Genomic DNA, 18,021 nt, shown 5'->3' on the forward strand with positions numbered 1-18,021 from the left:
TAATCTTGGAATTGTTTCAACTATTTTAATGAGAAAGAATAATAAAGGCAAACATTACTTTATATTGGCCGTTAGAAACAGTAGATATCTAGAAAGCTTCTGATGTGGTAACTAAAAGATTATATTTACTACAGACTCCCATGTTTAAAGAGAAGGTGCAAATTAAATTTGTAGGTACAGAGTAATGAATATACTGACCCCACGAGAAAGGTTTCCATAGTCACCGAGATAGATTCTTGCCGATTCAATAACAACTAGCAAAGTATACACCGTCAAAGAGAGATATCTCGTTAGGTGACCAAGACGATTCAACTGAAAAAAAAAACATTCCAGATAGTGGGAAATAAGCATGATTGTAATACATGATTATGGGAACTGTTTTACCTTTGTGTACAGAAAAAAGCCAACAACAAACACCCATGTTATGAAAAGGTAGAAATTGAAGTACAGACATTTTTGTAAATACAACATCATTCTATATTCCATGCTGATAATCAATGCTATTTGTGGTGCTTATTTATTATTTAAACTCTAACGTTTGCACTGTCCAGAAATTCAAAATAATATTTCTGATCGCAAAAGATCACAACAAAAACAAACCAACGTCAAAAACTGGCGGAAAAGAGACCATAAACTATTATGAAAAAAAAACTAAACCAGAGAGAGATAGAGTTATTTCGGCAGGAACCATACATTATCAAAGCATACTTTCGGTCTTTTTAGTAACTTTTTGTCACTTTGACTTTATCTGTGGTTTGACAGTGACAGCAGTGACAGAAATTAAAACAAATTTCCTCGTACGAACCCATCGAGCTTAGAATTATAAGGAGACGCCGTTTTGATATTGACGTATCTATAGTTATATAAATATGAAACAAACTATGCAACATAGTTCTGTCTCACTCTTTCTAAGCAGATAAGTGTATTTGAAAACAGGGACAACAATATTTTTGTGATTGCGTAAAATGGTGACATTTACTTTTGAAATCCTTCTGCGTGCCATATCTGGCCATATATGTCATGGTAGTTGTGCTGTCAAATAGGTGCTCTTCGTGACTTATTTTTGCTATTTTATAGAATATCACTCGTGTTTACTTTTAAGACTTTACTATTTCAATAGTGAAATAATCAACGAATATGCCTATGTGTTGTATTGTGAAGTGTGGTGCTAGGAAGCACCAAAATCAAGCTGGATTGTCTTTACACAGGTTAGGAACCTATTTTTGCTAGAAACTACATAAAATAATTCACATTTTATAAAAAATATGTTACGGGAACATGAATTGATGGTGAAAGTACTTATATTTTGGTTTATTTCTGTATAAAACCTATATTTAGAAATAAATGTTGTTTACAATAACATGTTATATTGGCATAGTGCTGTGCAGTTGTCATAATAGTATCGATATAATATCCACTTAATAAGTCTGCTTTTACAAATTTTAACATCAGAACTTACTGTCCCTAAGACACTGAGCCCTCAGAGTTGTGTATTATTTTCAACAAAACATCAGTTAAAAACATTTTGATTAAAAAGGCGTATTATAAAATTCAGGATTTTAAAGACATATTTTATTGAAAATAATATGTTTTGCCTTTTTATTTTCACATGATGCTTCTACGGCGACCACGGGCACGGCAGTGCTTCCGCACAGACGAGCAAATCGGAATGCAAGTTGCAATATTTGCTTGAGAACTTAGTTACCGAGTATAGATTTCGAATTGTATAAATATTTTTTTCTTAGCACTAAAATTGTTTTGTACAATCGATTAATACATAATTAGCTCCATTTGCATTATATAACTTTCTCATGAATAGCTTGAAAACGATTTTAAATTATTGTATTCTTTTTAAGAGAGTATCTCCTTATGGCGTTTCTTTTCTTCTTCATAGGACCGAATCTTTGGCACCCTGCAACTAGTCTGACGTGAAAGGACTTTCATAGGGCTATTTGAAATAATAAATAATTACTTTGCCTGTTTTTTTTTTTTCAAAGCTATCACCCTACTGAAATGACTCCTCCCATTTGGTTGATGTTGTTGAGGTTATTAGTATCAGTGAAGTTAATGTGATAGTTAGTTCTATGACGAAGAGATTATTTATACTCGGTTATTTTTATGCACCCAGTAAGACTCGTACATACTTCTAACTAGAATACAATATCGATATTTGTTGAATCCGGTAGCGGTACAACCCTAGTAATGGCAGCCATTTTAGTTACGACTGCAGACTGACAGTAGGTGTGCACGTTTTTTTCGTGACATTTCCTGTCCCTATAGTTATATGTCAATGTACGAACCTAACCTAGCTTTTCCAAATATTGTTTCAGTACTGGGATGATAAACTGAAATTTTATTAATAAAAGGCTTTTTAAGCCACAACAATAAACAGCATTTAAATTCTACATTTATAATATTTTTCGACATGTTGGCCCAAACGCTTCGATTGAGTTTTGGTAAGTTATGTTTTGGTTTAATTTCTCGCCGGAACCCATATGATTTTATCAATATTGTTGTAAATTACTGTACGAAAACAAAAATATTTCAGGGTTGTTAAAGCCTGAAAGCACTCAACTGGTGCTCGCAGCTGGTATAAAATATTTTCCGCCACCAAAAAACTATGATCGTAAGTATCCATAATTTATTTAAGATAAATAGGAATTTTAAAAGATTTCTACAATAAAGCTTATTATTTTATTTAAATGCATGCTGTGGCCTTCTACCTAAGTTTTTATGCTAAAACGATTATGATAACGCTGTAATGCTACTTTAATAGTTACCAACATTTAAGTTGAAATTAACTAGAATAAAGGTTGATGAAGTGAGATAATGTTTAATTTCAACTTTCAGACATTGAAATACCTGAGCGTCAGAGGCTCCGTATTTACGACAAAATGCCCACATATCCTTCGAACCTGAAGCCTCCAAAGATGCAAAAGCGTCTCCGTTACATGCGCGGTCCTGAACCACTGCACACAACCCTGCAGTTACAGCAATATGGTATTGTTGTAAGTATAAATTGTGTAGCAAATCATAATATTGGCCAGGCAACTCAATTCCCCTCGGTAAGACTGGTTGTCTGACTTTACTGGCTTCTGACTACCTGGAATGACTGCCAAAGATGTTCCATGACAACCGGAACCTTCAGTTTAAGTTTAAGTTTGTGCCCTGAAACGGTCATTGGTGTCCAATACATACTTAGAAAATATGTAAAATATTAAATATATATAGGTACACTTGTTGGTACTTGCCTTACCTGAAGTCGAACCCACAGACTCTTAACTAGAGTTGTTGGTTCTTTACAATGTAGAATCTAGCTAGATGGATAGAACTAGCATAATGGACTTTTAAATACTTTCAGGCCACTGGTGGAGGCAGATTACGTTCTGAACATTTTGAAATGGCCCGTCTGCTTGTTGCAAGAAGGTTGGACCAAAAGAGAATGTTTGCGATCTGGAGAGTGGACCCTCCATGGCAGCCCATTACGAAGAAGGGCCAAGGTCAACGTATGGGTGGAGGTAAAGGTGCCATCGATCATTACGTCACACCTATCAAAGCTGGCAGAATCATTCTTGAAGTTGGTGGCAAGTGTGATTACGCTGAGGTTAGTATATCATCTATTTTTTCAGTAATTCACACAAGAGCTCAAGTGGAATTTTTTACTTGGCATTGAAAATGAACTAAATTATTTTGATACCAGCTTCTGCACGCTTATTGTGTTGATAAAAAGTAGTCCATGTGTTAATCCAGGGTATCCCCTATCTTTACCAAATTTTAACCAAATCGGTCCAGCCTTTTTTGTTCATTAATTCTTAGAAACATTCACATTTATAATATTAGTAGGATTAGTTGGATAGTAGGATTATGAGATTTCAATGTCTTATTTCACAAAACCATAGCAGAAACAAGATGCAGCTCTTTTTGCAGCTTTTAAATATCCAATGTTGGGCATATAATTTCCATAATCAAGATTCAAAACAACCTCACAGGGTTCTTTCAAAATGTGTATATCCCCTAAATAAATAAATTATTATAATATTTCCTAATTTTTCCAGGTCCAACCAATGCTCAGAATGATTGCTGAGCGATTACCTTTCGCAGCTGAGGCAGTTTCACAGGAAATTTTGCAAAAGAAGGCAGAGAAGGAGAAATGGTTAGAAGAGAATAATAAGAACTTTTATACAATGAAGTACATAATACAGAACAATATGGGAGGATGTCATAGGTTCCTCTCCCCCTTCGACCATCGCTGGTATGGAAAGTATTTGTAAATATGATTACTGAAATAAGTTGTTGTTATAGGATTGTAGTGATAAAATAAATATTATGAAGCTGTAAGGCAAATATGTTATTGTTAGCCCATTTTCCTGAAATATTACAGTCTGGGTTATTGTTACAAATATTGAGTTAATGGGTTAATTATATTAACTTCCTCATTGGTCTAGCTGTCGTGACTGCTGTGCACAGGTCTTGGGTTCGAGTAGTCGGCCCGAATTGCTCTGTGGGTTTTGGAAACTTTCACAGAGTTGGTCATTAATGGACTCGTGCATCAGAGAGTACGTTAATGTTGCCCCCCCGCGCCTGATCTGCAGTCGTGTTGTTTTTCTGATATACGAGAACAGCTGCCATGGGCGGCAATTGGCTAGGACGCCATTATTATTTTCTTCTTATTGGGTGCATCTTCAATAAAATGAAACAAGTATCAATTAATAATGGTTTATTAAATTTGACATTTTCATGAAAGGATTTTCGTGACAAGCCTGTTTGCATACATGTATTAAACCTTGTAGCAATAATTACTTCATAAACTCCTTTCTTACAATTATGGCAAAAACTCAACAAAAACAAATGTATTACAGTAACAAATACTATAGCGTAGAGTACTTAGTATCTTATGACTCGTCCCTAACCTAACGACAAAAGCCAAACAACACACTATTAGTATTTTAGAGAGTATCATGGATCACGAATAAAGATGCAAGCGGTGTGCTCTACAGAACACCTTGCTTCCATCAGTTGCTAAAGAAAACAGTACAAGTTTTTGTCCATTGCTCCTATTATTACATTTAGGGTCACATTAATACACAATATAAGATAAAACATTTACTATTTAGTGTACAATTGTAACAGACATGAAACATCTCATCATATTGTGTGCAACTCTACTCTGTTCATATTATGTTAAGCAACTTCTACCACATATAATTTCTATTCTGCATTGTCATCTCCACCATAAGTACCTATAAATTATATAACGTCATAACAATATTTACAAAGCCTAATATACTAACTTACCAATTTACATTTTCAATAAATTAATGTGTTTACAATATCATACAAGCGTTACATTTATATATGATATGGCTTTTTATTTATAAAATAGACTGCATATAAAATCAATCCCTAGCAGTCATTTTATCACAACTTCAAACCATTTATTACTGACTTGTGAAATATTGGTACACTGAATATTTCATTATTACCTCAAACTGTTTGTTGCTATCATTATTATCTATATTGATAAATTAATAGATCAGTGCTTTCTGACGAAACGAAACTAATTTCCGTATTTATATTTAATTAGGCTGACTATGTACCATAGCAATAAATTAATCAAACAGGTTCACATCAAATATCTTATAAGATTCTAGAGACAGAAAAGCCATTTCTGAAAGAGTGGAACAGTGTAGATTTGAGCAAATAAATTAGCTCAGATTAATTATAAGAATAATATATTTGACTAGTTCTGTATCTCTTATGCTATACTTAAATACTATATTCCCTAGAAACTGGCAATTTGCAGTCTTAATTATAATAACTATTGTGTTTATATCCAATACACGGTAGGCGGGAAATGAAAGTGATTTTTGCATCGAGAGATTTATAAAATAAATGCATTTTTAACTTTAACTTGCGTACATTAGCTAAGCTCTAAGTTAAGATAAAAGTGAGGTAGCGTTTTTACCTTCTAGTGGAAAAATATATACAGATCTAGAACGAATGCAACGTTTTTTGGTATGGGGAATATTACAATAGCGATATATCCTAAGGTTCACGAATCGTAGGCAAGGATATACGGCGCTTTAGTGTACAGCAATAAATTAGCCCGTTACCATGGAGATAGTAATATCAATATACAGACAAACCTCGCGTGAGTAATATTTATAATTTATTATATTCATTGACATATTATGAGTATTAACTACATGCACACAATTATCATTATTAGGTACTTTAAATATGTGCAGCTTTGTAGATGACTAGAGTAAATACGTTTAACGATAATATTATTATGTATAAAACAGTTACAATTTGTATATTTTCGATTTCGATCACTGCAAGGATCCACTTTGAGACACATATTGTATCGAGGATAGTACATTGACTGTCAACAACATTACTCGTAAGCTTCGCTCAGGTGCTCTAACAAGAATTTCAGTTGGGTTTTCATGAAATTGTTTTTGTGAGCGATGGAGTCGCACAGCAGTTGCGTGGGAGCGACTGCGTTGCCGTTGCTTACGTTCTCGTATATGTGCGCGTCCAGCGCGTTGTTGTTGTGCGAGTCAATGGTACTAGCCTCTAGCCCGGCTGCGCCGCACGTATCTGTGGGTGCATTGTATACGTCGATTGGCGGAGCTTTGATGATATGCTGATATTTAAACGTAGACAATATCTGCCGGATCTTTGCAATGATCTGCTCTACTCAGGCGTTTGATTCCTGCGAAAAATTTTAAAAATACATAAGTCAAAATTCTGCAGCAAAATCTATAGGGTACGAGATTTTCTAAAGAGAAATCGTGAAGTTAAGGGCTACTTCTATGCTAGTGGTAAGAGTCAGCTGCTTTCTAGCATTCTACTTTGATGACAAAATAAATAATGGTTTGAAAGAGGTGAGAAGTGGAATGTTGTGTCTAGGCGATCACCCGAAATATCGAATTTGCTGCAGGGTGTGAAGTTAATGGATAGGTACTTAAAATGAATCTTAACAGGTATAATTAAGTGTTATAATACTGCACGGCATTCGTATGTATAGTCATATAAAATGTAAGTACTCATATAAAATATTATCCTAATTTTCATATTAAATGCATCAAAATTGAGGCTCTATCATTCATAAGAAGGTACATCGAACATCGAGACAATAACATGATAGAACCGCGTCGGGCCGGCGTGTCGGCGAGACGCGAGATGCGTGGCAGCGGGTATCGATGCAAGCGACACAGCAACACTACACTAGAAGCATGGTGGGACGGTGTGGTGCGGTTTATACCTTGAGGTTGTGGAAATAATGCATGATCTGATCGTAGTCCATGTGTAGGTCGTCGAGGCCGAGCGAGTCGGCGGTGACGTCACGCGCGCCGTCCTCGCCGCGGGAGTACATCGGGTTGCCCACTATCGTGGCTCGCTTCACCTCCGGAGAGTTGCTCCCTGAGTTGTTCACATAACTCATTAGTTTACTATCTCTGAGCCTATTTCATTTTTGGGGATCCAAATTTTTAAAAGAAACAGGAATCCTTATAGGATCACTTCATTGTCTATCTCTGTTTTCATCAAGTAATAGTTCTATCCGTAAATAGTTCGAACTTACCTTTATTCTTGTTGGCGGCATCGACGAAATCTCCTTTTGATCTATTTTTGTGCCTCATTTGTACTTCGGGTAGGCCTGTAAAAAAATCAGCACATTAACATCTGAAGGCTGACTTTAACAAAACAATTGATCCAAAAAGATATTTACCAATTCCAGAGTCGTGCATGTAGTCGGGGCTTTCGGGCTTCGCGAATGTTCGTCGCGAGTCGTCGGTGCCTCTATTGAGGCCCACAATCTCTCTGTAGTCTTTATTCTCCATCACTAGAGGAGCGTCGTTATCGAATTCAAATAGTCGTGCGCAGTCGTCCTTGTCAGTTAGCTTTTCCACTGGGTTATCTTCGAGGTCGTTTCTAAGGGGAGCCGGGTTTGAATCGCGTTTGTAATCTTTCATGTCTCGGTTCAATAGGTAAGGGGAGTCCAGTTTGTTCAAATCAATAATTCTGGAATCAAAACACCACTATTAATATCTTCGTCTACGTAGATTTTAATACTTTTCGATGTTATACAAAATCTATATTTACCGGTCTGAGCGGCGGCCATTTTCTGGAGATCGTCGGGACTCGTAATCGCGGTCATGCTTCTTCTGATGATTTCGGGAATGGTTTCGTCTGGTTGGCGGCATGACTGTCTCGGGCAAAATCTGGAATTTCATAACATCATAGTTTAGTATCGAGAAGATATGTTCAAAGACGGTTTTTAAACAAGACTAGGTATATAGATTTCTTACTTTGGGGTTCCGTGGCGGCACTGGTATTTGGGGCTGCGGGGTTGACGAGTTCCTATGCGGGGGGACGGGAGGTCGGTAGTCGTCTGTGTTGTTGGCATCCGTCCTGCAGACCAAATGGAGTAAATTATACCATAATTATTACATTAATGCACAGATAAACTACTAAGCGCAAAGCGGTCACAGAAACAGGTTTTACGACAAATGACAGAGGCAACATTGAGCGTGCAAGTTCAGATTGAAATAGAGACAATGTTTAGAAAGTTCAATTAATTTTGTGCAAGAAAGCACCATCAATTAAAATTTATTGTTAATAAGAAAACAGAAATGGACAACACTTGTAAGGAAACACACTAATACAAAGATACATAAAGTGCAGAGCGCAATAAACTTGCAAAAATGACTTACTGCCAGTGTCCGTCGCCTGAGTGATGGCGAGTATGACGCGCCGGCTTCTTACAATACGTGGTGGTGTCAATGACCTTCTTGTCGTTCTGCGACGGCAGTTCGATGGAGTTCGGGTTGTCGAAACTGGTCACCATGACGTTCCCGTTCTCCCGGATAGCATCCTCTGGTTCCACATAGTTGTAATTCAGAGGATTGGCGGTAATCCTCATTTCGGTGTTGGCGTTGTCAGTCTGTGGTTGTGTTGAGTTCCTGTTCGCGGGGTGACGGTTGCCGTTCCTCTCGATTGTGGCCCGTCCTGGAAAATTGAAAGCTTCATTTTTGACTCAATTATTGAGTGTATTTAGGGTTATCGGCATTTATCTAACCGACTGAGTGAATCTGGAATTTTTGCAACGAGTAACTTTTAAGAAAGGACAGAAACGACAGTGATATGTCTTCCAAATATTTGAACTTTAATCTAGGTAGGTAGGTATTATTTACTTTTCTCGGTCTAACTAAAGTCTTCTAAATATAGAACGAATATTTTAAAAATTATTGAAAGAACAAAAACTAAATTTTCAGTGCCACATTTATCTCAAATTCTATATTGTCATAAAAAATTAAATTATAAATTTAAAAAAACCCCCGACCCAAAAAAAGTATGCAATAATTATGACAAAAGGTTAAAAACGCTAAACCCTATAAAAAGCAAAAAATAACTTTTAACACTACGTAAACTAAATTTTGTCGTGTCGGGGGACCGCTCTAATTCATTACTTTAGATACGCGTTTTTTTTTTTAAACGAATGTTGTAATATCATTTTATTTATGTAAGTATTTATGAAAGTAAAAAGCAGTCCCCCGACACGTCAAAATTTAGTTTACGTAGTGTTAAAAGTTATTTTTTGCTTTTTATAGGGTTTAGCGTTTTTAACCTTTTGTCATAATTATTGCATACTTTTTTTGGGTCGGGGGTTTTTTTAAATTTATAATTTAATTTTATTTCATGCTTTTTAAAGGAGCTCCTTAATTTTTCCTTCTTTCATTTAATTTATTTTATCTCAAGATGGGGTCGCTATATGCGATCTCGGCCAAAGGAAGCTGTTTAACAATCCTCATGACAAACTGGCTCTGGGAGAATTGCACAAACTGAAAAACAATAAAGATTAACCTTTGGACATTCTAGATTTTCAGCAAAAATATAAATCGGTTTATCCGTTTCATTTCGGCATTTCAGGGTTTCATCCGCCACATCCCATTTCCAGCATTAGGTTCTCGTCAATCAGAAACATGAAGAGAACTCGTCAAGACAAATTCAACGAGCCCAAACTCGGTTTACTAAAAGGCAGTTCAGGGTTACGTCTCCTACCTTCGTGCCCTAACAGCAGACCAGCTCAGTGGTTCCAAAAGACATTAGTGTTTCAAATTTCAGATCCCACATATACTTGCAAGTAAACAGAGCGTGTAACATTCCTATCACATCTAGCAAACGAGCTGATGACCTTGAAGACCTGAACCGATTTCCACCAAACATAGCTAAGAACACTCCCGACTGACATACCTTTTAAACAAAAAAAACCGCATTACAATCGGATCATCCGTTTGGGAGCTACGATGCCACATACACACACACACACACACACACACACACACACACAGACACGTCAAACTTATAACACCCCGTCGTTTTTGCGTCGGGGGTTAATAAAATCTTACCCAGCCACACCCAGTCGTGGGCGTTAGTAGTGGACTCCCTCGAAGGCTTGTCTCTAGCCAGTCCTAGCGTAGTGCCGACTAGACCGGCGACCTGCAAGCGACCCGCTTCGGCCACGCCGGTGGGACCGCCGCGATTCCCGGAGATTGCACGCTCCCCGCCCGTTGGTTTTACGCGGCTCGCGTATACAACGCATGATACTACGAATACCTGAAAAAGAATACTGGTGTTATTTATATTGTCATAACAATAAATGTCCGATTCTTAAGCAGATAAAAAGAGCTGAATAACAAGAGGTAAAAGAGAAAGTTAAAGTGTAGTTGCCAGGGTTGTTTAAAGCCGAACTACCTGGGAGATCGCCTGCTATGTATATTTGACCTAATATGTGTATTAAATAGGGTTTGGTACTAATAAAACAATTATTTGGATACACTGATCTCGATAGCTCGATCTATTTCTCTCTTGGCGATACATTTTAATGATATCGGCCACAAGTCCTATCGCATGCATCCGCCATTATGTCATCCATGTAGAACGAATTTAAAACTTTGCGACTTGATGCAAGGTCTTGACCGCTTGTTATGGCGCAGAAGCGTTTCCAAAGGTGACAGTTACAAGTCGCAATAGATGAAGATCCACTTGCAGCAGATAAAGTTTTAAATTCGTTCTACATGGATTACTTAATGGCGGATGCATGCGATAGGACTTCTGGCCGATATCATTAAAATGTATCGCCAAGAGAGGAATAGATCGAGATCAGTGTATCCAAATAGTTGTTTTATTAGTAGGCACCAACCCCTATTTAATACACATATTAGGTCAAATTCACATAGCTGGCTATCTCCCAGGTAGTTCGGCTTTAGACAGGGTAGTAAATTATGTTACTGAATGATAAAACCTATATAAATTAAAAAATTGCAAAAATTACTTACCACAATGGCGAAGCAGAACGCACCGAGCACCACGTAAATTCCTGTAATAAAAAAGAAAACACAAATTAGCATTGTCATCTAAAATAATACATTCATTCATCACTGTCACCTTCGTTGTAAATAATTTATATGTTATGGCAACACTAACCGATGACAACAGAAGTCTGTGGGGTCTGGTGTTGGGAGTGTGGCGCTGGGTTGTTGCGGTAGATAGAGTTGTACTGCTGTGCTTGCGCAATCGTCGGCTCGTGGTTGTTCTCGTCTTTGAACGATGGGTAACCTGAAACATGGGCAGGGAATAGTTTTAGGTTTACAGGTATATAGGTACAGGTATATACTATACCAAAAAGGGTAAGCAAAAATAAGGCCGAACGCCCACGTCAGAATTTTTGTATTTTTGTAGGACATCGCACTGAGTTAGGTTAGTAGTAGTAGTAGTAGACATTTTGTTTGTCGTGTGCGTTGCTCTATTGTAACAGTGTAGTAACTATTCATATCTTTTGTAAGGCTTGATTTCAAATAAGGAAAACTTACCTTTAAGAATATCCCCAAGCTCAGCCATCCCGCTTCTCATACCACCCCTCGCCATGATATCATCATTCTGCGGCGTATCAGGTCTTTGCGGAGCATCCCCTCCACTGAAGTCGACATCCACACTAGCGGCCGCCGTAGCTATGGCTCCGGGAATGTTCTTGATGTTGGCTGGAGTCTTGGTATCGCCTTTGCCAGGGAGGGCCACGCGACGGAGTGGACCCGTACGGCATTGTTCAGGGGTTAGCAATGTTACTCGAAGAAGTTCGCCGCTGCCTATAATGGAAGAGGCAAAATTAGGATAGGTTTGTTGTTAAAAATATGGATCATATAGACTTGGTCCTAGTTGTTGATACTTGAGAAATGTGAGACAGCAGTTGGAACCATTAACTAGATGACTTCCAATACAGCAGATAGAGACTTTTTAAAAGCAAAAATTTAAAAAAAGTCTTCAACATACCTTCGCCAACAGCAATAACTCGAGGATGTCGAGACGCGTACATTGGGGCGAACGCCACGACTTCAGGGTCGAGACTCTCCACGACCAGGTAATAGTCTGAGACTGCCACATCACGCAACGCCGTGTGACTGCCGTCCGAAAACTCCAAGTCAATGTCCAATAAGCCTTCCTGGAATTTGGAGGAAATATTTGTAATTTCATTTTGGATCTATAGAACACGTAAGTTTCTACGGGGATAAGGTAAACTAAGAAGGTGGTACAGGACCTTAAGACGGTGTATACCTGTGCAAGGCTCGCATAAACTTCCTCAAATATTTGAACTGCTGCAATCTCGCTATGCAGCTAGATTGCCAATGAGTGTACAGGACCCTAACACCTACACATTGATTTTATTGTAAAATTCCTTAGAACATGTAAATAATGTGATGGATCCTGGTACCCGTATTTTATCCTAAGATTCCTACATGTTAATTAACTTCTTCAACAAACCTGATATTGTGCTGTAAGTCGCCTAGTGACTGTGGTTTCGGACACATATCCGTTCTCGATGGCCGTGTCAGGCGATATGTTCAGTTGAAGTCCTGAGATGACGCGCACGAGTAGCCTCGAGATTGAGACCTTGTCGTTACCCACGCGCACTTCTCGGAGACCGATCACTCGTCCTGAGAAATTAAATTATGTAAATATTTTTGTTTCAAGTATCTGTTCCATCTTTATTCTCAGCTACCTAAGTCTCTAAAATAAAACTAAATTAAGTCGAGTTCTTAACGCCTCGCCGACTTTCTAACGATAAACTAAAATACATATTGACATTTACTCGCTTTAGTAAATATAAATGTCTAAGTCTATAAACAGCTCTAACTATTTCAATTTATAGGGCTATTTATCTGTAAATAAATCCGTCAGATGTCTAAGTTAAACCGCTTAGAAAGGCTATTCAGAAGTTACTTTAACTCAGCGGATTCTTATCTCGCCTAGACCGATAAGTTTTAAATCTGACAGTTTTCGGGCGAATTGCCGACGGAGGATAATTCTAGAATTCAGTAGTCACGATGATGTTAGGAAGCTCCAATTGGAGATAGACACGATAAGATGAAGTTAGATCAAATGCGTCCAGTCTAGTTACGAGCCCTTGTCTGCATAGAACCTTATAAATTATATTCCTTACTCTATTCCTTACTTTAACAAAACTACGTTTACAATATGACACTAAGATACAATAAGCACCTAAGTAGGTATGTGTGTGGCATATAAGCTTCGATGCCGAGGATATAACATCCTTTTCCTTTTACTCTAGCTACTCTTAGAAAATAGAAAAAGAATATTACTGTAATAACTAGGAAGCTTAACAATCCCTTACGACAGCTCAGGCGAACGGATAAGTAATCATATCTAGCTGTTATTACCTCTGTAACGTTAATGTTAAGGTTCTTGCTTACCGATTAATTAGTCATTATAATCCTCGTTATTTTCCTATACTTAATAATATGTAGGTACCTATTTTGTTGTAGGTTGGTTCGATTGCATCGACTACCACGCGGATTCTTTTGTAGTACTATTCGGATGTCATTATCAACTTTAGAATATTTACTCCACTGTTAAAGTCCCTCTTTAGTTATAAATTATAGTTTCAAGAACTAAAATAATATCTATCTAGGCGCAAGAATACGCTAAATGAGTATTACAGGCCTTTGTTAATGAATTGTTATCAAACATTTTTCTAAAGGTTATCGTCGGGATGTATCCATTAACGTAAGGCGTGATCTCTGACGCATTTCTCTCGCTAAGAATATCACAACAACAGACCTGACATTATCCGTTCGTTAATTATGCTAGTAAGTCTTAATTAAAACTTATCTTAATAGAGTGGCTATAAATAGGATGTCAGCTGAGCACGAAATGATTTCTTCTTTATTTATTCTTTACCTGCTTAGCAGAAAGAGTTGGGCTGAAAATACTGCCTTGAGGAATACCGTGATTAAGCAAGGGGCAGTGATGTGCTATCGTCACCAAAACCCTATTACCTATTGTCAATAATTTTAATTTGAGACTCGGAACTAGATGAGCGTGTTTGCGTGCAATTCTATCTAACCACCCTATTTCTCAGTTAAGTAATTGATAAGATAATAAAAAAACTTTAACGAGGCATAAAAAACCTCAACCGTAAGTACCTAGGGACTCTTTTTTCTTCTAGAGCTTTTATATTAGCTACCTTCACAGAAAAAAAATACAAGAAAATAAAAATAAATTACCAGTAATAGGCGACAGCACTTGCACTTCAGTGCGGCCGGTACTGCGTCCTTGTAGCACCCGGCCTCGCAGCGACGCGATCCGAGGGTCGGACACCCGCGTCAGCACGAGCTCCGTGACCTTCAACCACGTACGACGAGACACGAAGTACGACACGCGACCAGAATCGTGGTCCTTCGCCAAGAAACGTGCATACACCTACACAAGGAAAATCAACATTTATACTCCTCAAATGTCACGCAAATGGGCAACCTTTTCAATATAAAAGGTCCACCCACGGTAACTCCGCCAATTAGCGTGATTGCGAACTCACTGCTATTAACTGTTACTTTTGGTACCTGAATTTGAAGCGTTGGCGTTGTTGCTATTAAGTCCTTGCTTGCTATTAGCTACCCACTTCATTTGTAGCACGGTAATTATTATTGTCAATTAAAAAAGGGTTGCCATTTACCTGCTATTTGCCTACTTGTAAAATGAATTGCAGTATTGTATGGCTACAAAAGGCAAATTGTAGGCACACTGTTACTTGTCAACGTTAACTAGCAGTTTATAGCTTTTCAGGCATTCACCTTTATTAAATTCCGACCTACATAACACGAACAAAAACCAGCAGTGGCTCGTAGAATTCTTGAGTCTGGTGACATTTTTAAGCGACCCAGATTCTACATTGAAAAACAGAACGAGGTGTCTATCAGTTAGAGAACTTCTATCAAATTACTGCATTGAAGTACTTGCCAAAATATTGAAGGGTTACTTTAGACGCAAAAAAAAGATGGTTAACCTATAATTAAAGGACCCTTACCTCAACATTACTCTGTTGGTACCGCAGCCGACACGAGCGCTGTTCAGACAGCGAGTTGGTATTGTCTGGCCTGGCGCCGCCCCAACCCCTCGCCGACAGTGACCGCTTCGCCCGGTCCTTCGTGTTCGCGTCATCGGGGACTTTCCAACCTAAATCAAACATTCATTATAATGAATAAATAAGAATAACGTGTAAGCTATACGTAATATTTGAATAAGAATTAAGTACGTTAAAGGCTTTGTCAAAAGGCTTTAACTTTTAGTCACGTTTTTATTTGGTTTTCAATACAGGCATAAAACCCTAGCCTTAAGTACTTTTAGCCTTTTTTCCAAAATATTTGTAGACAGATCAATCTCAGCTTTCAGTTATCAATGCCGCAGACGGTCTCAAGTTTTCACATTTCAAGGTGAAAAGCATTATGCAAGCCTGTTCAATAAACGCTAACAATCAATCGAACAAGTGCAAAATAACAATAGCAAGCAGACACAATAACCGCCCACAAACGATGTTTACCTTTGATTTGTGACAGCCGGTTGTCATCGACGTCGATCTCTAGAGGGTATTCGGGCATCCAGACGGTGAACCGAGCTAGGCCAGTGTAAGTGCCGTACTTGACAATGACTGACGCGTTTGAAGAGCCCCGGATTTCTGAACCGTCGACGTACACTGAACTGCATGATGATGATACCTGGGTACGATGTAGAATGATTTAGTAATTGAGATATAGGGTTGACCCAACTATGAAGTTTTTTCGATAAAAAATTTCGTGATAAAGGTAGGCTACAGGACAGGTACTTGTATATAGATGATGTTGTTTTAGATGGATTGTTTTTCGAGGAATTTAATAGCGTCGTGTTTTGATAGGCTCTAGCCTCCAGGCTATCGTGTTAGTCCAAAACAAATTGATGGAAAGATAAAACTTAAGAAGACCTAATTGAGGCCTTTGAACCGTGTTTATTAGATCGCTTTTCAAATATCGTTTTCTAGAACATATTAAAAGTAATGATAAAAAAGAATCCTTGGAAACTAATTATAATATTTTTCCTTATATTTAAGTATTTTGTTTTCATACCTTTAATACGCTCTCATCCTCGGAATGGCAGGAGCTCTGTAGCGTGACATCAGCGACCTGACCAGCTTGTGAGACGATCAGCACCTTCATGGCTTGAGACACCTGACGACCCGTCAGTACTGCGGTGTTCAGCACCTCCCAGTTCTAAAAGAAAGGAGCCTGTTAAACAACTGGAAACAGCCTTAGTGTCCTATTATTTTACGTGACTTGCCGAATACATACATACAGGAAGAAGAATACTGTTACCTACATCACAGAAAAATATATAATGATTGGTTTTTGAATGAACTAAGATAGATAAAGGGTGTACATGGAGTATATTGCCAGTTCTTCCATTGGTCAATCATCCGGTTGGTCCACGAGACCAACTTTTTAAAACCGTGCAACTAACCTGAGTCTTCATAACAACCTTTGTATATTACCTAGGTATAAGTATTTGAAATAATCAATTTTGCTTTAAGGCTTTAATTCCGTCACAATAACAATAACAGTCTAACGCCCCATGCAAGACGTCATATCAAAATACACCACCTTAGGAACCGTGTTGTTCCAAGCATACAAAATTGACTCGGCATTTGTTTAATGTAACTAAATCTCTGCTTTTGATACATGACACCCTTTCTTCCGCAGTTCCGGGTTTATGCCCTACCCTGTTTTATGTTATTTGCATGTTTTCAACTGCAAATAACTTGAGCCATATAAACACAGAATCGTGGACCCGGGAAATGTTTAGTTTTATAACAGAACAGAGTACCCATTTTAAGGCATTTCATATTGGCCCATATAGTATACGGGCTCCATATTATGACCTCACAACAGCGCTTATAACTATCACATTTCATCATCATAGAACGCAGGTAGCTAGTTATTTATATGAGTATTAAAAAATACTGGCTGCTCGTTATCGTAAAGACAGGCGAGAGAAAAAGAATCAAATAAAAATACGTAAATGTATAAAAGTAATGGTGATAAAAAATCCATTACTGAAAGTAGGTACCTAATCAGTTGATTAACACTTGTAAATCTGAACCTGGAGATCGTTAAAGAGTACGATGGAAAGCCCGCCCTGAACATTAGTAATTAATTTGACGATGGATTAAGCACTCTTATCTCCATTCATAGATAGCTTTAGGTAATAAATAACGTGACCTAAAGAGCTAATCAAGTAGTAAGGTTACTGTCCTTTATTTACTAACCGTGTTTGCCTCTAAGCAGTTGAATACAGGTTTTATAGGTGACACTAGACACAAGGTAATTGAGTCTCTGAATAATTGGCTGCTGTCTATTAATCGCCGGCTACAATAGTGTGGTCTCACATACAAAACACTCGATCACTCACGTCGTAATTTAATTGCTTTAATCATCTAGTTGGGCGGCAGACAAGGAGCGAGCGTTCATCCGTCAGTGAGCAGATATGAAGAGGCCCACTCCAGCTCCAAGCGCCCGCGGCCCGAGTTAATGGCTCCACGCTAATATTGAGATAAACTAATTGCTTTATAAATATTATTCTGTAACTTCATTTAAAGCCGCACCGCTGGGACCGCACACGTTGCTGACGTAT

General features: G+C 37.9%; 2 protein-coding genes across 2 annotated transcripts in view; one reads left to right on the plus strand and one right to left on the minus strand.

Annotated features, from left to right (window-relative positions):
* The first annotated feature begins 2,298 nt into the window (after positions 1–2,298).
* On the plus strand, positions 2,299–4,338 carry LOC110375708 (large ribosomal subunit protein uL16m). The gene is made up of 5 exons (XM_064036164.1): positions 2,299–2,456; positions 2,549–2,626; positions 2,851–3,008; positions 3,362–3,604; positions 4,056–4,338. The coding sequence occupies exons 1-5, from the start codon at positions 2,426–2,428 to the stop codon at positions 4,269–4,271; spliced, it is 726 nt and encodes a 241-aa protein (XP_063892234.1). The 5' UTR covers positions 2,299–2,425; the 3' UTR covers positions 4,272–4,338.
* A 364-nt stretch (positions 4,339–4,702) lies between these two features.
* Dtn (detonator) overlaps positions 4,703–18,021 on the minus strand; it is a 77,321-nt gene continuing 64,002 nt past the window's right edge. Inside the window, 17 exon segments of the mRNA XM_021333914.3 lie at positions 4,703–6,718; positions 7,271–7,428; positions 7,589–7,663; positions 7,736–8,028; positions 8,110–8,228; positions 8,316–8,418; positions 8,721–9,015; positions 10,416–10,623; positions 11,346–11,386; positions 11,494–11,625; positions 11,880–12,152; positions 12,337–12,505; positions 12,826–12,998; positions 14,589–14,784; positions 15,389–15,537; positions 15,902–16,076; positions 16,461–16,604. Of these exon segments, the coding sequence (XP_021189589.2) occupies positions 6,398–6,718; positions 7,271–7,428; positions 7,589–7,663; positions 7,736–8,028; positions 8,110–8,228; positions 8,316–8,418; positions 8,721–9,015; positions 10,416–10,623; positions 11,346–11,386; positions 11,494–11,625; positions 11,880–12,152; positions 12,337–12,505; positions 12,826–12,998; positions 14,589–14,784; positions 15,389–15,537; positions 15,902–16,076; positions 16,461–16,604 (3,024 nt within the window). The 3' untranslated portion in view covers positions 4,703–6,397.

Source organism: Helicoverpa armigera, chromosome 9 (genome assembly GCF_030705265.1).
Source record: "Helicoverpa armigera isolate CAAS_96S chromosome 9, ASM3070526v1, whole genome shotgun sequence".
NCBI lineage: Eukaryota > Metazoa > Arthropoda > Insecta > Lepidoptera > Noctuidae > Helicoverpa > Helicoverpa armigera.

Coding starts and splice junctions, on each gene's coding strand:
- LOC110375708 (XM_064036164.1), top strand. CDS start 2,426: ATGTTGGCCCAAACGCTTCGATTGAGTTTTG. Junction 2,457..2,548: donor AACGCTTCGATTGAGTTTTG/GTAAGTTATGTT, acceptor AAAATATTTCAG/GGTTGTTAAAGCCTGAAAGC. Junction 3,009..3,361: donor TACAGCAATATGGTATTGTT/GTAAGTATAAAT, acceptor AAATACTTTCAG/GCCACTGGTGGAGGCAGATT.